This window comes from Pseudorasbora parva, chromosome 19 (assembly GCF_024679245.1).
Source record: "Pseudorasbora parva isolate DD20220531a chromosome 19, ASM2467924v1, whole genome shotgun sequence".
NCBI classification, from domain to species: Eukaryota; Metazoa; Chordata; class Actinopteri; order Cypriniformes; family Gobionidae; genus Pseudorasbora; species Pseudorasbora parva.
Window position 1 is genome coordinate 39,640,873 of NC_090190.1, and position 21,703 is coordinate 39,662,575.

The 21,703-nt window shown below is 39.0% G+C and overlaps 1 protein-coding gene across 5 annotated transcripts in view; it reads right to left on the minus strand.

Moving 5' to 3' along the window:
* Positions 1-21,703, minus strand: part of hycc1 (hyccin PI4KA lipid kinase complex subunit 1) — an 82,254-nt gene that overhangs the window by 23,724 nt on the left and 36,827 nt on the right. For all 5 annotated transcript variants that reach the window (XR_010899209.1, XM_067425379.1, XM_067425381.1 and 2 more), the window contains exons 4-10: positions 18,306-18,485; positions 11,901-11,981; positions 11,712-11,827; positions 11,434-11,529; positions 10,056-10,172; positions 8,823-8,910; positions 7,707-7,866 (exon numbers count right to left, since the gene is read on the minus strand). Coding sequence is in view for 4 of the 5 variants with exons in the window: in XM_067425379.1 (XP_067281480.1) it covers positions 7,707-7,866; positions 8,823-8,910; positions 10,056-10,172; positions 11,434-11,529; positions 11,712-11,827; positions 11,901-11,981; positions 18,306-18,485 (838 nt within the window). In the remaining variant the exon portion in view is untranslated. The remainder of the gene's footprint in view (positions 1-7,706; positions 7,867-8,822; positions 8,911-10,055; positions 10,173-11,433; positions 11,530-11,711; positions 11,828-11,900; positions 11,982-18,305; positions 18,486-21,703) is intronic.

The following is a 21,703-nucleotide window of genomic DNA, read 5'->3' on the forward strand; positions in this document are numbered from 1 at the left end:
TTTTGTTTTATTATAGCGCCACCAAGAGGCACAATCCCACCAATTTTTTTTATGTGTCCTTGTAGTGAGCCCATACATATGTGTGTCAAGTTTGGTGAAAATATTTCATTTTGTTTTGGAGTTATAGACATTTATATGAAAAAACACGTAAAAAATGACTGACACCTGACTTTGATTGGATTTTACTACCCCTTACTATCAATATTTTGAGATTTGGGCATTAGCGTATAGCTATCGACCTATGTTTCCGAACTTCTGAGGCTGGTTTCGTCTCGATCGGACTAGCGGTTTTGAAGATATCAGCAAATGTTTTTTAAGCGCTAAATTACAACGCTGCGCAAACCATATGCCGAAACTGGGCATGTCTTGTATCGTTGGACTCGGCAACGATTCAGGAGGCCAAAAAAGCTACTCCCATCAAAATTTTTCACTCACACCAAAAGTTATAAGCGTTTGAAAAATAAGAATTATCCACTAGGTGGCGCTGTTTCGAAACTTCTCAGGCTACTTCAGGGCATCGTGGTGATGACCCATACCAAGTTTCGTAACAATCCGTTCATGCGTTCATAAAATACAGCATTTTTGCACATAATTCAAAATGGCCGACATCCAAAATGGCCGACATGGTAAAATTGGATATCAGTCGACTCGGCATGACGCCCTGAATCTAATGAGACCAATTTTATGATTTTTGGATAAACGGTTCAGAAGTTATAAGCCAAAATATGCATTTTTCGTATCTCCGGACCAGTAGGTGGCGCTGCGCCGAAACGCTGCATGTTGCTTCAGGTCATGCTTGTGATGACATGTACCAAGTTTGGTTTGAATACGATAAAGCGTTGTGGAGATATAGCCTTTAGTGTGTTTTTGCAACCTCTACGTAAAATTTGTTTGTGCGTTTATTGAAAACGATTGGACGAATCAACTTAAATTCCATAACTTTTTGTCAGCATGCTATGAAGATGATCTGTTTCAATTTTCATGAAAATCGGAGCAACGGCCTAGGAGGAGTTAGAAAAAGTAGGTTTTTCAGAAAATTCAAAATGGCGGGAAAATTTGCATACCGGAAAATGACATCATAGGGTGAAATCGAATCGGCTTGAGCCAAGGAATCCGATGAAAAAAGAATTTTGTTTCTAGCCCTTAGGGGTCAAAAGTTATAAGCATAAATATGAGTGAAACTTTGGACAGGTGGTGGCGCTAGAGAGATTGAGTTAGAGGCACCAAATTTGCTATAGTGACAGCTCAGACTGGCCTCTATGAGTGTGCCAAATTTCACAACTTTTTACCATACGGTTCTATGGGCTGCCAGAGACTCCTATGGCGGAAAAAGAAGAAGAAGAAGAAGCAGAAATATAGCTGCAAGCAGCCATTATCGGGGCCAAGCGCAAAGAAGAAGACAAGACATGCCAGCATGGCTGGAAGTCTCAAGCCAACTGCAACAATGAGCCATTAAGGACCTATTAAGTTGATTTTAGGCAAAATAGCAGTCAAATTTTAAATACAGTCAATAATAATGGTTTAATGGTTTATCACTTTCGACCAATAGGTGTCACTGTTACGAAACTGATGTGGTTTAGTCAGATTGAGATGACAATGACACATGCAAAGTTTGGTGTCAATATGTCAAAGCATTGCAGAGATACAGCCTCAAGAGTAATTTTTGCATCATGGCTCAACTCTGTTGCAGTGGTATATGAAAACTGTTTTGTCTATCAATCCGAAATCCATAACTATTTGTCAGCATGGTCTGAAGACGATACGGATCAATTTTGGTGAAAATCGGACAAACGGTCTAGGATGAGTTTGAAAAAGTAGATTTTTAACAAATAACAAGATGGAGCACAGATATGTTTGCAAAATATGGCAAAATTGGTATCTATCTTCTCGGCATGAGCCAATGAATGTATTATGACCAGTCTCATTACAATAGGCTAATTTAATCAAAAGTTATTAGCATTTTTGTACATTTTATTACAACTTTTGACCACAAGGTGGCGCTGCCCCGAAACTTTTTGAATATCTTCGGGACATAGAGCGGAAGACACATACCGAGTTTTGTAATGATACACTAGTGCATTCTTAAATTATAGCATTAGCATTTTAAACCGTAATACTGCATTGAAGTCAATGGGAATTTCATGTTTTGTTTTATTATAGCGCCACCAAGAGGCACAATCCCACCAATTTTTTTATGTGTCCTCGTAGTGAGCCCATACATATGTGTGTCAAGTTTGGTGAAAATATTTCATTTTGTTTTGGAGTTATAGACATTTATATGAAAAAACACGTAAAAAATGACTGACACCTGACTTTGATTGGATTTTACTACCCCTTACTATCAATATTTTGACATTTGGGCATTAGCGTATAGCTATCGACCTATGTTTCCGAACTTCTGAGGCTGGTTTCGTCTCGATCGGACTAGCGGTTTTGAAGATATCAGCAAATGTTTTTTAAGCGCTAAATTACAACGCTGCGCAAACCATATGCCGAAACTGGGCATGTCTTGTATCGTTGGACTCGGCAAGGATTCAGGAGCCCAAAAAAGCTACTCCCATCAAAATTTTTCACTCACACCCAAAGTTATAAGCGTTTGAAAAAAAAGAATTATCCACTAGGTGGCGCTGTTTCGAAACTTCTCAGGCTACTTCAGGGCATCGTGGTGATGACCCATACCAAGTTTCGTAACAATCCGTTCATGCGTTCATAAAATACAGCATTTTTGCACATAATTCAAAATGGCCGACATCCAAAATGGCCGACATGGTAAAATTGGATATCAGTCGACTCGGCATGACGCCCTGAATCTAATGAGACCAATTTTATGATTTTTGGATAAACGGTTCAGAAGTTATAAGCCAAAATATGCATTTTTCGTATCTCCGGACCAGTAGGTGGCGCTGCGCCGAAACGCTGCATGTTGCTTCAGGTCATGCTTGTGATGACATGTACCAAGTTTGGTTTGAATACGATAAAGCGTTGTGGAGATATAGCCTTTAGTGTGTTTTTGCAACCTCTACGTAAAATTTGTTTGTGCGTTTATTGAAAACGATTGGACGAATCAACTTAAATTCCATAACTTTTTGTCAGCATGCTATGAAGATGATCTGTTTCAATTTTCATGAAAATCGGAGCAACGGCCTAGGAGGAGTTAGAAAAAGTAGGTTTTTCAGAAAATTCAAAATGGCGGGAAAATTTGCATAACGGAAAATGACATCATAGGGTGAAATCGAATCGGCTTGAGCCAAGGAATCCGATGAAAAAAGAATTTTGTTTCTAGCCCTTAGGGGTCAAAAGTTATAAGCATAAATATGAGTGAAACTTTGGACAGGTGGTGGCGCTAGAGAGATTGAGTTAGAGGCACCAAATTTGCTATAGTGACAGCTCAGACTGGCCTCTATGAGTGTGCCAAATTTCACAACTTTTTACCATACGGTTCTATGGGCTGCCAGAGACTCCTATGGCGGAAAAAGAAGAAGAAGAAGAAGAAGCAGAATAATAATAATAGGAACACTAACGATTTCAATAGGTGCCTCCGCACCTTCGGTGCTTGGCCCCTAATAATAAATATAGCTGCAAGCAGCCATTATCGGGGCCAAGCGCAAAGAAGAAGACAAGACATGCCAGCATGGCTGGAAGTCTCAAGCCAACTGCAACAATGAGCCATTAAGGACCTATTAAGTTGATTTTAGGCAAAATAGCAGTCAAATTTTAAATACAGTCAATAATAATGGTTTAATGGTTTATCACTTTCGACCAATAGGTGTCACTGTTACGAAACTGATGTGGTTTAGTCAGATTGAGATGACAATGACACATGCAAAGTTTGGTGTCAATATGTCAAAGCATTGCAGAGATACAGCCTCAAGAGTAATTTTTGCATCATGGCTCAACTCTGTTGCAGTGGTATATGAAAACTGTTTTGTCTATCAATCCGAAATCCATAACTATTTGTCAGCATGGTCTGAAGACGATACGGATCAATTTTGGTGAAAATCGGACAAACGGTCTAGGATGAGTTTGAAAAAGTAGATTTTTAACAAATAACAAGATGGAGCACAGATATGTTTGCAAAATATGGCAAAATTGGTATCTATCTTCTCGGCATGAGCCAATGAATGTATTATGACCAGTCTCATTACAATAGGCTAATTTAATCAAAAGTTATTAGCATTTTTGTACATTTTATTACAACTTTTGACCACAAGGTGGCGCTGCCCCGAAACTTTTTGAATATCTTCGGGACATAGAGCGGAAGACACATACCGAGTTTTGTAATGATACACTAGTGCATTCTTAAATTATAGCATTAGCATTTTAAACCGTAATACTGCATTGAAGTCAATGGGAATTTCATGTTTTGTTTTATTATAGCGCCACCAAGAGGCACAATCCCACCAATTTTTTTATGTGTCCTCGTAGTGAGCCCATACATATGTGTGTCAAGTTTGGTGAAAATATTTCATTTTGTTTTGGAGTTATAGACATTTATATGAAAAAACACGTAAAAAATGACTGACACCTGACTTTGATTGGATTTTACTACCCCTTACTATCAATATTTTGACATTTGGGCATTAGCGTATAGCTATCGACCTATGTTTCCGAACTTCTGAGGCTGGTTTCGTCTCGATCGGACTAGCGGTTTTGAAGATATCAGCAAATGTTTTTTAAGCGCTAAATTACAACGCTGTGCAAACCATATGCCGAAACTGGGAATGTCATGTATCGTTGGACTCGGCAAGGATTCAGGAGCCCAAAAAAGCTACTCCCATCAAAATGTTTCACTCACACCCAAAGTTATAAGCGTTTGAAAAAAAAGAATTATCCACTAGGTGGCGCTGTTTCGAAACTTCTCAGGCTACTTCAGGGCATCGTGGTGATGACCCATACCAAGTTTCGTAACAATCCGTTCATGCGTTCATAAAATACAGCATTTTTGCACATAATTCAAAATGGCTGACATCCAAAATGGCCGACATGGTAAAATTGGATATCAGTCGACTCGGCATGACGCCCTGAATCTAATGAGACCAATTTTATGATTTTTGGATAAACGGTTCAGAAGTTATAAGCCAAAATATGCATTTTTCGTATCTCCGGACCAGTAGGTGGCGCTGCGCCGAAACGCTGCATGTTGCTTCAGGTCATGCTTGTGATGACATGTACCAAGTTTGGTTTGAATACGATAAAGCGTTGTGGAGATATAGCCTTTAGTGTGTTTTTGCAACCTCTACGTAAAATTTGTTTGTGCGTTTATTGAAAACGATTGGACGAATCAACTTAAATTCCATAACTTTTTGTCAGCATGCTATGAAGATGATCTGTTTCAATTTTCATGAAAATCGGAGCAACGGCCTAGGAGGAGTTAGAAAAAGTAGGTTTTTCAGAAAATTCAAAATGGCGGGAAAATTTGCATACCGGAAAATGACATCATAGGGTGAAATCGAATCGGCTTGAGCCAAGGAATCCGATGAAAAAAGAATTTTGTTTCTAGCCCTTAGGGGTCAAAAGTTATAAGCATAAATATGAGTGAAACTTTGGACAGGTGGTGGCGCTAGAGAGATTGAGTTAGAGGCACCAAATTTGCTATAGTGACAGCTCAGACTGGCCTCTATGCGTGTGCCAAATTTCACAACTTTTTACCATACGGTTCTATGGGCTGCCAGAGACTCCTATGGCGGAAGAAGAAGCAGAATAATAATAATAGGAACACTAACGATTTCAATAGGTGCCTCCGCACCTTCGGTGCTTGGCCCCTAATAATAGGAACACTAACGATTTCAATAGGTGCCTCCGCACCTTCGGTGCTTGGCCCCTAATAATAATAATAATAATAATAATAGGAACGGCTACGATTACAATAGGTGCCTCCGCACCTTCGGTGCTTGGCCCCTAATAAAATAATAATATAAATATATAGTCATTATTCATTATAAATATTGTAAAAAATAAAATATAAAACAATTATTAAATTATTAATATTATAAAATTCTAAAATCATTATAAAATTATTATAGAATTTAAATAATATTAATTATATTGAAAAATAAGTTATATTAATATAACTTATATTAATGTAATAATTATAATTAAATTATAGCCTAATAATATTATTTTGCTATAATCATTATAATAAAGTTATTATAAAATATAAAGAAAAAATATTATAAAATAAATATTTTTTAATTGTAATGTATAATAATTAAAATTCACAAATATAAAATATTATATATATTTTTTTAAACTATATTTTCAAAATTAAATGTTTTTATTAAACTCAAATTAAAATCTATGTTACATTATGAAACACTGCAGTTAAAAAACAAAGAGACTCAAAACAGTAAAACTAGTATTAGTTTATCGACTAATTAAGAAATAAGCCATATTACACAAATTATAAAAGATATGATGGTATGATTTAGACACCAGAAGTGTTGACTGAAGTGTAACGATGACGCTTGCCTTCGCACACAGCTCTAATGACTGCGTTTGGTGCTTAATTGTGGCTGACGAACAGAAAAGCCTTCATTACTTCTGAAGCGACGGAGCACTGATTAGTCAGATCAGATGGCGTGGTGTTGGGACGACACCAACTGAGCCAAACTGAGCCGAATGCGACGTTATTACTGTCATTGCTGAAGTGTGAGCAGGACTCCCGCTCTGGCCTGAGTCAGAGATACATCAGGATGTGGGAAAAACCACCGGAGAGCTTTGAAGGGGTGGTTCTGCAGGTGTTTTCTAGGCTTGGTTGTGTTTATGAGGCGCACTATAAAATGTCTTAATACTTCTTTTTTTAAACGCCGTATTTTTCTTCTACTATTCTCCCTTTCTTCCACACCGCTGTCTCCACTGTGCTTTGAACGGCTCGTCTGCTTCCTGCTTCTATGAAGCCCATCCCTCTGAAAAACGCAATGGTCTTAGATTGGTTAAGGCGGGCGTACACGGTGCGATTTCGCAGACGACTCGCGTGGACATCGTGGATGCTCGTATGGTCGCGGCTCGCACAGTGTGATAGGACCCTCCGGTTGTTTCGGATGAAAGGAATGGCTACTGTTCTCTGCTTTTCAACAAATCATTTGCACACATTTTTTCTTTATTTTTTTGTATCTAAAACTATAGCAGCAACATTGAAAGCTTTAACACGAAAAGCTTGTGTGATAGCGGCCGGTTCGCGGTGCAAACAGTCGTGCCATGTACCAGCTGATTTGATGCGATGATCAAATTAAATCGTAGCGACTCGTAGCGTCTGCAATATCTCACGACCTCCCGAGTGTCCGAATTCGCACAGTGTACGCCCACCTTTAGATGGCCAAATGTAGGTTCCTGTATTGTTATTGGCTGAAGTGCCAAGCACAGGTTGCCGGAAACGCCACGCCCCTTCCCATTACGGGCAGACGTCACATCTGCAGAGACTAGCAAGGGTTTATGATGTCACCAACCCAGGAAGAAGCTCGCTGTAGTCCAAACCGGCCGTTTTTGTAGGCAATACACTGCCATAACTTTAAAAGACAATATCTCCATTTGCATTGAACTCTCAGCGCTGTAACTTTCAAATACTGTTTATGCTCACGCAGCGACATTACACACTAACTAAAGTTACAAAAGTCAAATCGCATGCAACCACCCCTTTAATACTACGGCATTGAATCCGTCAGGAAGCATCTGCCCCCTCCTCATCCTCCTCGGCTGTCGTGGCTCACCGTGGCGTTTCCAGCGATGGCCTCGGATAGACAGGCTGGTGACGGCGTTCCTGGAGATCCGAGAAGCCGTGGGCGTGATTTCCACCTGGATGGACCGAATGCCTTCTTTATTGGCCTTCAGAGTAGCGCCGTGAAGAGATGATTTGATGGCGTTCCCCACCTGGGAAAGATCAAGCAAACAAAAGATTAATCTCTTCATATTTAACCGTGCAAATAGATCTTCTATGGCATATTACAAATTAGAGGCGTGAAAATGCACAGATGCCTCTGGCAATGACAATTCAATGCATTATTGTAGATTATTGTATCATCCATAAAAAATGTGACATTCATTTTTTTTATCTAAAACAAAATGCGCCGGACGCATTTGACAATGAAAAGTCAATGCACTGGGCATTACTTTATAGTCCATAAAAAAACAACACTTTTTCTTTTTCAAAACACAATTCTTGACCTAATCCCAGTTGCAAAAATGTTACAAATCAAATTTATTTTTTAATAAATATACTATGCATTACATTATATAGTTATTTTATTAAGCTTTTTTTTTTATGAATTATAACAATTTATAGTTGCAATTTACATGAGTCACAATTTCCATATATATATAAAATTGTATCAAAATTAATGAATTTATTTATATATATATATATATATATATATATATATATATATATATAATTCTTTAATTTTAATACAATTATTTTTAAATAAAATTGTATATTAAAGTACATGTTAAGTGATGTATTATGACTTATAACAATGTTTATATATATATATATATATATATATATTAAATTGTTATAAATCATAATAAAATTACTTGACTTTTAAAAAAATCTGTAAAAATTACTAGAAATTATTATTTCGTATAATTTTAGTAAGGGTTTATCAAATCAAATCACCGTCAGAGTAAATATTTACTCCCCTAAATCGATCTAATTCCTCTTCTATAGCCCGTTTTTATGGTGTTGTAAGTGGTCATGTTTCTGTCACAATGCCACAGTTGGCCATTCTAACGGGATCAGTGAATGAATTTCAGAAATGTTGGTAATCTGCAGAGCTTTAGCTGGATTTCTGTAATCTCTGCTGAAGCGTGAGGGAGCTGAAACCCACCAGCAGGGCCTCTGGGAAGAGCTCCAGCTGTGCTCGGTACAGCACATCATCCAGAGCCTTGGAGCCCAAGTCCACTTCTCCGTTACACCTGCACATCACACACACACACACACACACGCATGTTTGTACAAAAATAACATCTGTCATTATCTACTCCAAACACATAGGGTGTTATTTCATCATTGGAACAAAAAAGAAGAATTAATTATTTTTAATCCGCCAAATGGAAACGATTATTGGCAGATGCCGATAATCTCAAAATGACTAAACGGCCAAATGACTAAATGGCCAAATACTGAAGAATATCTTCCATACAAGGGTGACCGCATCTGTCAAGATCCTTCAAAAAAAGTTTCCCAGAAAAATAAATCAATGACAACAAATCAAGATATATAGAGTTTGAACTAAATGACAGGGTAGAAAAAAATGTTAAACACTACATTTAAAAAATATATATATTTTTAATAACCATTTCTAAATTTGGGAACTGATCAAATTTACTTGTAATCAGCCAAATGGAAATGATTATTGGCAGATAATCTCAAAATGGCTAAATACTGACCAGCCTTGAGGCCACGCCCCATCAGACAAATGTGTGAATAATCATGATGTGGGATGGGTGTGCAGTCTCAAGGCCACGCCCCTCCAGACAAATGTCTGAATAATGATGATGTGGGATGGGTGTGCAGTCTCAAGGCCACGCCCCTCCAGACAAATGTCTGAATAATGATGTGGGATGAGTGTGTAGTCTTGAGGCCACGCCCCCACCAGACAAATGTCTGAATAATGATGATGTGGGATGAGTGTGTAGTCTCGAGGCCACGCCCCCACCAGACAAATGTCTGAATAATGATGATGTGGGATGAGTGTGTAGTCTCGAGGCCACGCCCCCACCAGACAAATGTCTGAATAATGATGATGTGGGATGAGTGTGTAGTCTTGAGGCTACGCCCCACCAGACAAATGTCTGAATAATGATGATGTGGGATGAGTGTGTAGTCTCGAGGCCACGCCCCCACCAGACAAATGTCTGAATAATGATGATGTGGGATGGGTGTGCAGTCTCAAGGCCACGCCCCCACCAGACAAATGTCTGAATAATGATGATGTGGGATGAGTGTGTAGTCTTGAGGCCACGCCCCCACCAGTCACTCCCAGAAACTCTTGTCTGATAACAGGTTTGGTTGGACTCAGAGCTTCTACTGTAAACAGTGTTTTATTTGAATCACTCACAGTGCAAAATGAATCCCCGTGATGAGCTGCACCAGGAACTCTGACGTGACCATCAGCCGCGCGCTGATGCCTTTATACCGCCGCAACTGTTGCCTTGGATATCCACAGATAGAAACTCTGAAAAGAGAAGAATACATCGACAATTAGACTGAAATGAACTAATCTGTTAATTATGCTGGTCTCACTGCTTTCTAGATATCAGTATCGACCAATGAAAAGCCCATGTTGGTCCACCACTGGTTTGAATTCATCACTATTATGATCAGCCCCATGAGGGAAAGTAACGGGACCTTTGACCTGCAGTCGAGGGAAATGATCTTTGTTAACTCAGCTGATTGGTTAAGTAATCAGTCATGTGGCTTAAATCATTGTGGGAAAAGACCAATCGCAGGTCTGTGTCCGTTCACGTTCAGGTCTATAAGAGGATCAGAGTGACTGGAAGCAGAGAGGATCATGGGTGGATTGGAGATGAAGAGACGCATTATCCACACAAACACCTGACCTGAAGGTCTGACCAAAGCAGAGTTTAGTGCCAACAGGTATCGAGAAGAGAAAGGCTTTCCTTAACTTGCTCTAGTATTTGACTGAAAGGGTTATTTAATCCAGAGAGGATGGTCAATATGATTCTGATATAAAAGACAATTTAACAGCAATAAATAAGCTAGGTCAAATTAAATAAACAAACACTTACATTACTTAAATTTAATCATATAAATAATGTAAATAAAAAATGTAATATATATATATATATATATATATATATATATATTTTTTATATATATAAAAAAAAAAATATATATATATATATATATATATATATATATATATATATATATATATATTATTATTATTATTATTTTTTTTTTATTTTTTATTTTTAAATATATAAAAGTTAAAAAGCAAAAAAATGTTTACCTATCTACCAACGATGGATAAATTATTATTATTATAATTGATTTGGAAACTGATACAAAAGGGATTCACTTATTTTTATATTAGCTAAATGGAGATTAGTCTAATGTTGATATTCATGAATGACATATAACAGCCAAATTATTACGCTGGCCGATATATTGGTCCAAGTGTGTAGGTTTGGTTTAAAACTTGGCAGAGACACACTTTAAGACAGCAGGAGATGAGCATAAGATTAAATATATTAATGCAAACCAGCAAATAAAGCAGTGAATCATATAATCTGGATCATACTAAAAAAGTTGGTGTTAAGGCAGTTGTTCATATGTTTATGGGCACATTTCAGATGCATTGTCAGTCTATCACATCCCTCAGGGATCATAATAACATGAAACCTGACTGAATGTGGTCATGGTGGTTTTAAGGACTAAAACTAGACTGGTCAAGTGTGTGTCATATGTCAAACCTGGAGCTGAGCTGACACAGAGACTGCAGGGACGAACTGGTCATGTAGCTCAGAGACGCATTATAACACAGCAGCAGAAACGTCAGGACTTCAAACCTGCAGAAAACATGACCATCTCCATCATCCTCAAATTAAAGCAGAATACCACTTCAAACTGCATCTGAAATCCACTTTAGCTCCCCAAAACACACACACAGTCAGCACTCATTTGCCGATTAAACATTGATGACTTAAATAAAAGCATGGAGCAAAATATGAATATTTGATGCGGCGCGCACCTGTTCTGGGCTGTAAAGGTCTCTCGCTGCAGATGGGGACCACTGTAAACCACTCGACTCAAGCCGTGATTGGCTAAGGCTCCTTCCGTCAAGGCCAGAGAGCCAATGGACGACGGCTGGAGGCGGGACAGAGGGACGGTCAGAACATGATCATCTGCAGATCAGGATCAGGACGTTTGATTAACTCACCTCATGGTAAACTGACGGCTTTGATAAGGAAGGGATGGTGAACGACAGCACTTTACTCTGCCCGTCTTTATCAACGATCTCCTGAAATAAACATGATGATAATAATCAGGACTGATTTGATTCAGACACACAGTTAAACAGACAGAATGACAATGACAAAAAATACTGTTACTGTATTGAATATATACATGCCAATAACCTAAATTACGCTACCTTCAAGTCATCTATGAAAAATTTCACATAGATAAGTGTAATGAGTGCCTGAAAACCAGACTTGAGTAAAAGTACAGATTTTACACATCAAAAATGACTCCATTACAAGTTACAAGTAACCAATTCCAATACAACTTAGAGTATCTGATTTTAACAGTACTTAAGTATTTTACTCATACTAAATATAGGCTCAACGATGCACTGAGGGATGTACCAGTGAAAATAAGAAATAATTGATTTGTAAGATGAGAAATTTAGATTTATTTTCTAAAATTTTAATGAAATTGAACACTACAATATTGCAGCAAATCAAGGTCCACACAACAGCCTCTTAAACACAAGTCTCAGTTCAGCTCAAGTGCTCAAAAAGGCAATGAGTAAACCAATATGCTTCAAAAAGGTCTCGTCAATATAGCAGAAAAATAAAATAATGTTAAGTAAAATTAAATAGTCAAAGTCTTCTTGCACTGGATGTGCTGGTTTCATCACCGGCTGCAGTCATGAACTCATCTCAAATCAGTTAAGTTAAGGCAGAACATAAGATACAGTCCCTTCAATCAATCGAACCCCTCAGATAGCGATATCACTTCTTTATAGCAGAAACAAACTGCTGCAGAAACAGTTAGGTGCCATGCAAAATGTAATGTTACTCATTACTCAGGAGCACAAATGTATTTGACTAAAAAAGTACATTTAATTGTTTAAAGGGGGGGTGAAATGCTGTTTCATGCATACTGAGCTTTTTACACCTTTAAAGACTTGGATTCCCATCCTAAACATAGACAAAGTTTCAAAAACTAATGTTGGACGTTTGATGGAGTATTTCTGTGTCAAAAATACTCCTTCCGGTTTCTCACAAGTTTCGGCGAGTTTTTTTCGAGTATGGGTCTACTTGACGTTAAATAGATCGGAAGGTCCTTGTATGGGCCGTACGGGCTCTTCTCCCGGTAGGGTGCGCGCGCGCGTGACTAGAGCGAGAGAGAGGAAATGCACGCTGTAAACAGTCTCTCAGGTGCAGATCCAGTCGTCCGTGAACACTTATGACGCGCCGCGCTCCACTTTATTCCTATGGGTGACGTCGAGCGACTTCAACGCTTCAGCACAGCATTCTGGGAAGGCAGCGCTGCATTTGAACCGATTTGAACGCAGAAATGACGGGAAGCTTCAAGGCATCGCTTCAGTCGCGTCGCAAAGTGGATCTCCACGGTCACTGCTGTCACAGGACTTCACCAAATCATACCAAAGAAGTGTGTTTTTGACAGAGCGGTCCCAGCGGTTCGGTCCTGCTTTGGAAGCAGCCGGTGAGTAAATCAACTTCAAATGTCTGTGCTGTCGGCTATCGTCGCGTGAGTAAACATCAGTAAACGACACGATCGCGTGCTTCGTCATTCAAATGCGCTAACGGTTACTCCATTGTTGTTCTGTATAACGTTACACTAGTGCAAAACCGTTTTGCTTGCTACCTCTAAGGTCTAATCACATACAATAGTCCATAAACCGAACCATGTCCTCATAAACTGCGCGTAAAGACACACAAAGGCCCCTAAATACAGTACATACCACAGAGACGGACATCCTGATGTTGCCGTTTCTCCTGTTCAATTTATTTCAGCCTCAGATTTGATTGTGGATCATTATCTGTATTAGCTGAGATAGATGGGCTTCTCCACGCTTGAGGACGTCACCGCTTTGTGCACATTCGTCATTCTTTAGCTCCGCCCACACGATACGCCTCCAGGCGCTCGGTTTTTTCCGGAAAGACTCGGTACAGCCCATATTTCTTTTATAAATATGATCAAACTAAAGACTTTTCGGAGATATGAAGGATGCAATACTACTCTATAGGTACTCAAGATTGACATGAGATTGACTGAAACTTTGAGTGTTTCACCCCCCCTTTAAAAATGTGGTCAAGTAGAGAGTAAAAGTTGCTAATATCTTTGATACTCAGTAAAACTACAAAGTAGCCAAAAAGATACTTAAAGGGTTAGTTCACCCAAAAATGAAAACTCTGTCTTTAATTCCTCTCCCTCATGTCTTTGGACACCCGTCAGACCTCCGCTCATCTTCACACACAGATGAAGATATTAGTGTTGAAATCCGATGGCTCAGAAAGGCCTTCATTGACACCAATGTCATTTCCTCTCTCAAGACCCATTAAGGCACTAAAGACGTCGTTACAAAGCCTATCTCACTACAGCGGCTCTACAATCATTTATGAAGAGATGAGAAGAGTTTTTGTGTGCAAAAACAAAACAATGACTTATATAGTGATGGCTGATCAAAACACTGCTTCATAAAGGTTCAAACCATGATTCGGATCACCAAAGTCACGTGATTTACGCAGTTTGGTGGTTTGACATCATGAATCGATACACTGATTTATTAAGCTCGAGGCTTCAGGAAGAAGTGTTTTGAAATTGGCCCATCACCATATAAGTCATTATTTAGTTTTTGGCACACAAAAACTCTTCTCATCGCTTCATAAATGATTGTAGAGCCGCTGTAGTGAGATGGGCTTTGTAACGACGTCTTTAGTGCCTTTATGGGTCTTGAGAGAGGAAATGACATTGGTGTCAATGAAGGCCTTTCTGAGCCATCGGATTTCAACACTAATATCTTCATCTGTGTGTGAAGATGAACGGAGGACTGATGGGTGTCCAACGACATTAGAGTGAGGAATTAATGACAGAAATGTCCTTTTTGGGTGAACTAACCCTTTAAGTACAGTAACTAATTACGTTTACTGAAATACTTTACACCACTGTTTACCAGTGTGTTTTGTGTGCTGTTGAAGAATAGCAATAAAAGCTTGCCTGAAAACACGACTCATTTAGCTAGTTTACGAAACAGCAGGCTTTAAAACAAAAGAAGAAAAACATTTCCCCTCAGTCTCTTTGGCAAAATAATGATAGTGATAAAGCATAAATTACACAACTAATGGGTTTCCTTCTGCATTTTCATTTTGTTGCATAAGTGCTGAAAACAAAAGCTTCCTGTCTTTGTCGGAAAGTGAAGCGAAAAAGAAATATAAAATGGCCCAAAGTATCCACTTATTTCCATCAAAACTATATATATACATATATATAAATATACATACATACATACATTATATACACTACTATATATATACATATATATAAATATACATACATACATACATTATATACACTACTATATATATACATTTTAATATAACATAGTACTTTACAAAATAATGAGAATAATACAAATAATAAAAATATAATGAGAACGAGAGGAGACAAGATTTTTGCACAGTATTTTTAAGAAAACCTCAATGACAAAATTCATGACTGGAAAAATAGTCTTCAGGAGCATTTTGAAATGGTTTAACTAATCATCTTGTAATGAATGTCATTTCAGTTCTACTTTCTGAGTATGAATTATCAAATGCATTAAAAGATGACAGTACTCAAGCGCTGTAGAAGGTTTTGCCACAAACTCAAACGACTGGCTTCTCTCCAGTATGATCTTACATGAGTCTCTTCAGACATTACTGTACATGAGTTATGAGCTTCCAGAACTTCTGTGTGTGTGTGTGTTTGTGTTTTTTGTGAAATATGAGGACACAAATGTGTATAATGACATGGGTATGATACAGATATTACATTACCCATGTCCCCACTTTTCAAAATGCTTATAAATCATACAGGAGGAGTTTTTATGTGAAAGTAAAAATGCAGAATGTTTCCTGTGATGTGTGTGTGTGTGTGTGTGTGTGTGTGTGTGTGTGTGTGTGTGTGTGTGTGTGTGTGTGTGTGTGTGTGTGTGTGTGTGTGTGTGTGTGTGTGTGTGTGTGTGTGTGTGTGTGTGTGTGGATTTAGATTTTATTGTCACATATACTTTGCAATACCGTGAAATGCTTTAGCCACAAGTTGCAAGGGGTAAAAAGGGAAATCTAAAAAAACACAGAAGGTCTAAAAACACAATAGTAGGCAAAAAAATAATAATAATATAAGAGGTGGGGAGAACCTTACAAAGAACATGACCAATGACCTGCGTGTGTGTGTGTGTGTGTGTGTGTGTGTGTGTGTGTGTGTGTGTGTGTGTGTGTGTGTGTGTGTGTGTGTGTGTGTGTGTGTGTTGGGTAGGTTTAGGGACAGGGGCAGTGTAAGGGGATAGAAAATACGGTTTGTACGGTATAAAAACCATTACACCTATGGAATGTCCCCACATTTCACAAAAACAAACGTGTGTGTGTGTGTGTGTGTGTGTGTGTGTGTGTGTGTGTGTGTGTGTGTGTGTGTGTGTGTATTGATTCTAGTGCACTTGATCCAGTTGCTTGTTCACTACGCTGTAAAACTTTGCATGTATACAACAAAAAAAGACAGCAAGCAATTTAGCATCTGATGGAAAAAGTATCTTGTAACAGGAAAGGCTGCTCTAAAAGAAACTGAGTTTACAAACAATACAAAAAAATGTAGTTAAGTTGGTATGAAGTTCAACACTTTCAGCTGGTTAATCCTCAACAGTGATGATGAATGTGCCCAGAGTTTGTTCAAACACATGTCGCAAGATTTCCCAACCGAAGCCTGATGACACTGCAGAAGTGTTCATGCTGTCCCAGACTCAGGAGTTCTTCAGGTGTAAAGACAAACCAGACCAAGTGAGATTTCAGTGTGTGTTAGTCTCTAAAACAGGACGCCCACCAGCCTGCTGCCGTCCCAGTCGATTTCAGAGCCGATAGCGTCAGGATGATTAAGCGCTCCCTGACACCCCGATGCCATGTGATTGACAGATGACCTACTCTGCTATTCAGGGCGCTGTGAGGAGGGAGGCCGAGTTCACGGGGCGTAAAACCCATGAAAGACCACCGACGTCGCCAACAGCCTGGCTTCCCTTCTCACAGCCGGCTGGAAAACATCGCTTCCTCATTAAGTAAAAATCCATAGCTAAAGTTCACAGAAAGTCGCAGTCCGGCCGACATTTACAGCACCGTTTTTGATCTGATTTTTAGGGGGCGAATCTGGAATCGGTCTCAACTTGGAATATCTGTCAAGTAACCCTTGTCAAGTAAACCCACTTTAGAAATACTTTAGAAACCAAAGTATTTCTAAAGAGCTTTATACACTACAGATCGTTTCAAAGCAGCTTTGCATTAGTAAACAGGAAAATAACTGTTCATTTAGTAAAGACATCAATTATTTAATTTCTATAAACTATAATGCAGCTCTACAGAAGAAAATAGTATCATTATTAGGCTTAATTCAGCCAAGGTTTTGTGGTGCTCTGATAGTGTCGGTGCATTCAAATTAATAATATTACTGAACATTAATGGTGTGTCTCAATCAGCTTCTAAGTCAGACATTTTAAGTGCTTTCTGGTAACCGTTGCTATTTCAAATCACCAAAACAAACACGCCCCAAACCCCAAAAGGGTCTCAGCCCTATTTTGATAGCTCCATCCCACACACACACAGGCAACGACTATGGCAGAATCTGTGTGTAACTAATTCAGGTCGAATATTCAATGAAAAAGTCACCCATTCCATCCCAAAAACACAAACCGTTCTCATGAACAACTCGATAAAACACGAGCACGACAGTCCAGCTAAAGACATATTACAATTATGACCAGATTAGAGTTATAGCGATCATGAAAAGAGGAAACAAACGTATATTAGGAGTATAGTCTCTTACTCGTCGGACACATTTTGTGAGCTGATGCTTGAAGCACACAGGGAGGAGATTTAGATGCGGTGTGCATCCATACGGTGTGGAAATGAACGGGTCTTTATCGTCGCTGACACGTGACAACATGACACGAGCATATTCAAGCAAAAGCAGCATATATTAGTCCTCGGCTAATGTTCGTCATGTGTGTCGTGTGTGTTGAATAATGACGTGCACTAAGCGCTCTCATCTCACTGTCGTTATACACCCCTTACTGCTGATTGGCTACAAGTTTGTTATTGCACTCAGCCCGAGTCCGTTTTGTAAAACGGTTTTGAGATAACACTTAGCCCATCTTTAAGGGCTAGCTCAAACACAGAATCCTTCCAGGACACTGACCTTTGACTTGCTCCATAAAAAGTCCCCCAATGCACGATAAAAACCAGCCAGCATCCTTTACTGTCCTAACAGGAGCCCGAATGAATGAACCCGATATACTGATTCACGAGCTCCCTCAGTGTTTCTGTGTAAAGCGTGCAGTGGTTTAGGAGGGACTGACCAGGTTGTAGATGCCGAGCAGAAGGGCCTCAATGCAGCCGCTGCAGTGCGGGTCTCGGGCGGCCGTGACGGACAGGTAACTCCACACCAGCTCCGGCAAGAACTGCAGAGTAAAGCGCTGAAGACGCGGCTCACCGCTGCGGTAAAACTCGAACAACTGATGACACACCGGCTCCAGCAGCTGAGGCACACAGATGCATTACAATTACACATCAGTGCAAAAAAAAACAAAAAAAAAACAATATTTAAATTAAATAAATCACTAAACCACAGTTAATTCCCAAACTAGAGTTTCCTATAAAGAAAGTTTTTTTAATACATAAAATAAAGTATTTTATTTTATAAGAGTATAGTATTTTATAGTACATTATATATGATATATATATATTTTTTTATTTTTTTTATTTTTATTTTTTATAACGTATAGTATTTTAATAAAATAAAGTATTCATGTAATAATTTTTATATAAAATAAAACTAAACAACTAAAATTAAAACGTGTGTGTGTGTGTGTGTGTGTGAGTGTGTGTGTGTGGGCATGTTTTTGTGACATATGAGGACACATATGTGTATAATGACATGGGTATGACACAGGTATTACAAGGAGAGGGTGTAATATGAGGACACTGGCCATGTCCCCACTTTTCAAAATGCTTATAAATCATACAGGAGGAGTTTTTTTGAGAAAGTAAAAATGCAGAATGTTTCCTGTGATGGGTAGGTTTAGGGGCAGTGTGTGTGTGTGTGTGTGTGTGTGTGTGTGTGTGTGTGTGTGTGTGTGTGTGTGTGTGTGTGTGTGTGTGTGTGTGTGTGTGTGTGTGTGTGTGTGTGTGTGTGAGATGGGTAGATTTAGGGGCAGGGGCAGTGTAGGGGGATAGAAAATACGGTTTGTATTACAGACATTATATATAAAAATAATAAATAATTCTCCCAAACTAAATATCCAAACAAAACACATGCTAAAAAAGATTAAATATTATTTGCTTTTAACGGCATGTCACATGACTATAAACCAACATCAAAGATTCAAATGTGTTGTTAAATTTAACTTAGGGTGTGTTCACACTTGACATATTTGGTTGAACTAAAACAGACTCTGGTGTGAAAAGAGAGTTCTCAACGTTTTTTTCTCATCATAATTGCGATATTGCTCATCATGGTTGGTACACAGCTGGGGCCTATTGCACAAAACTAGGATAAGGGATTAAGCCAGGATATCTTGGTGATCCTGGCTTAATTTATCCACTAATATAGTTATCTTTCGTTATCGCTATCGATGTTCTTGGTGTGTGTGTGCCTTCAGGGTATCTTAACACGACAGCAGTGTACTAAATTTTACATACAGATGACAAAATCACCAAGATATCCCGGCTTAATCCCTTATCCTAGTTTTGTGCAATAGGCCCCTGGGGCCGGTTGCATAAACCACTTAGACTAGTCTTATAAGCAAGTCATCTAATTTTCTTTAAGACTGGCCTTTCTTTAAGACTTAAGAAATTAGTGCTTAAGACACAGTCTTAACATAGTGGCTAAGTTTATGCAACTAGCCCCTGGATCTTTGTTTGTTTGTGTGTGTGTGTGTGTGTGTGTGTGTGTGTGTGTGTGTGTGTGTGTGTGTGTGTGTGTGTGTGCCTGTTTATGTGGTTTATCAGGACACATTTGTATAACTACATATTACACTGCTATTACACAATAAATGTGGTTTATGAGCATATTTCAAATGCCCTCATATTTCAAATAGCTTTAAAAACATACTAAATGACGTTTTTTTTTTTAGAAATGGGATGATGGGTAGGTTTAGGGGTAGGGGCTATGTGTGTGTGGTGCGTGTGTGTGTGTGTGTGTGTGTGTGTGTGTGTGTGTGTGTGTGTGTGTGTGTGTGTGTGTGTGTGTGTGTGTGTGTGTGTGTGTGTGTGTGTGTGTGTGTGTGTGTGTGATGGGTAGGGTTAGGGGCAGTGTAGAGGGATAGAAAATATGGTGTGTACAGTATAAAAACCATTACGCCTATGGAGAGTCCCTGTAAACCATATAGACCAACGTGTGTGTGTGTGTGTGTGTGTGTGTGTGTGTGTGTGTGATGGGTAGGGTTAGGGGCAGTGTAGAGGGATAGAAAATATGGTGTGTACAGTATAAAAACCATTACGCCTATGGAGAGTCCCTGTAAACCATATAGACCAACGTGTGTGTGTGTGTGTGTGTGTGTGTGTGTGTGTGTGTGTGTGTGTGATGGGTAGGGGTAGGGGCAGTGTAGAGGGATAGAAAATATGGTGTGTACAGTATAAAAACCATTACGCCTATGGAGAGTCCCTGTAAACCATATAGACCAACATGTGTGTGTGTGTGTGTGTGTGTGTGTGTGTGTGTGTGTGTGTGTGTGTGTGTGTGTGTGTGTGTGTGTGTGTGTGTGATGGGTAGGGTTAGGGGCAGTGTAGAGGGATAGAAAATATGGTGTGTACAGTATAAAAACCATTACGCCTATGGAGAGTCCCTGTAAACCATATAGACCAACGTGTGTGTGTGTGTGTGTGTGTGTGTGTGAGAGAGAGAGACGGATGGATTCCTGACGCTGTTCTGACTTCTTTACACATTATATATCATCATATGTAGCTACACACATATAGCGAGCGCATTTAGCCCAGAACACAGCAATGTTTGGGATGTTTGACACGTTCCATCCTAAAATATACATCATAAAAGCCATTTTTCGGTTTTGTATCTTTAAATTCGGTCATAAAATGACAGCGTGAGCGCTAAGCAAGACTAAATCAAATGAGCCTCACTGGGAGAGCAATCGCACCAGAGTTCGTTTTTATCAAGTGTGAACACCCTAAAACTCTCTCTGAATATTTTAGGCCAAAGTTGTTCAGCTGACCAAAAGGTTTGGGAATTACGGGTCAGTTTTTACAGTTTTACAGCTTTATCAAACAATAAATGTAATTTTGGCAGATAAGTGATGGGTCAACATGAAATGGTACTCGCAAACTTCTGTACTGTAGATTGGACATTTGATTGGTTCACCAAAGAGAGGTTATGATATTATTGTTAAAACATCATATTGCAGATCAGCAGAAAGAGTCATTTCAGGTGCTGAAGGTTTTTATCTGTTGATGAAAGATACAGATCAAACACGTTTCCTGCTGTTTCTAATCCTTCAGTCAGTGTTCAGACGTCTGCAGGACTGAGAGAAAGGCACAGATTTCTGTCACATGGTGTGACGGCGCTTGGTTTTCAGAAGTGAAACACCATAACGCCTCAACAGAGCAGAGAAGACTCCGAATCTGGTTTCCTGACCAGAGATCATTAGCACCCGAAAGTGACAATCACAAAAACAATATCTGCGTTTTTCAACTTTTCAACTCAAAATCAGGATTAAAGCACAACTCTGGCGAATTTTTAAGT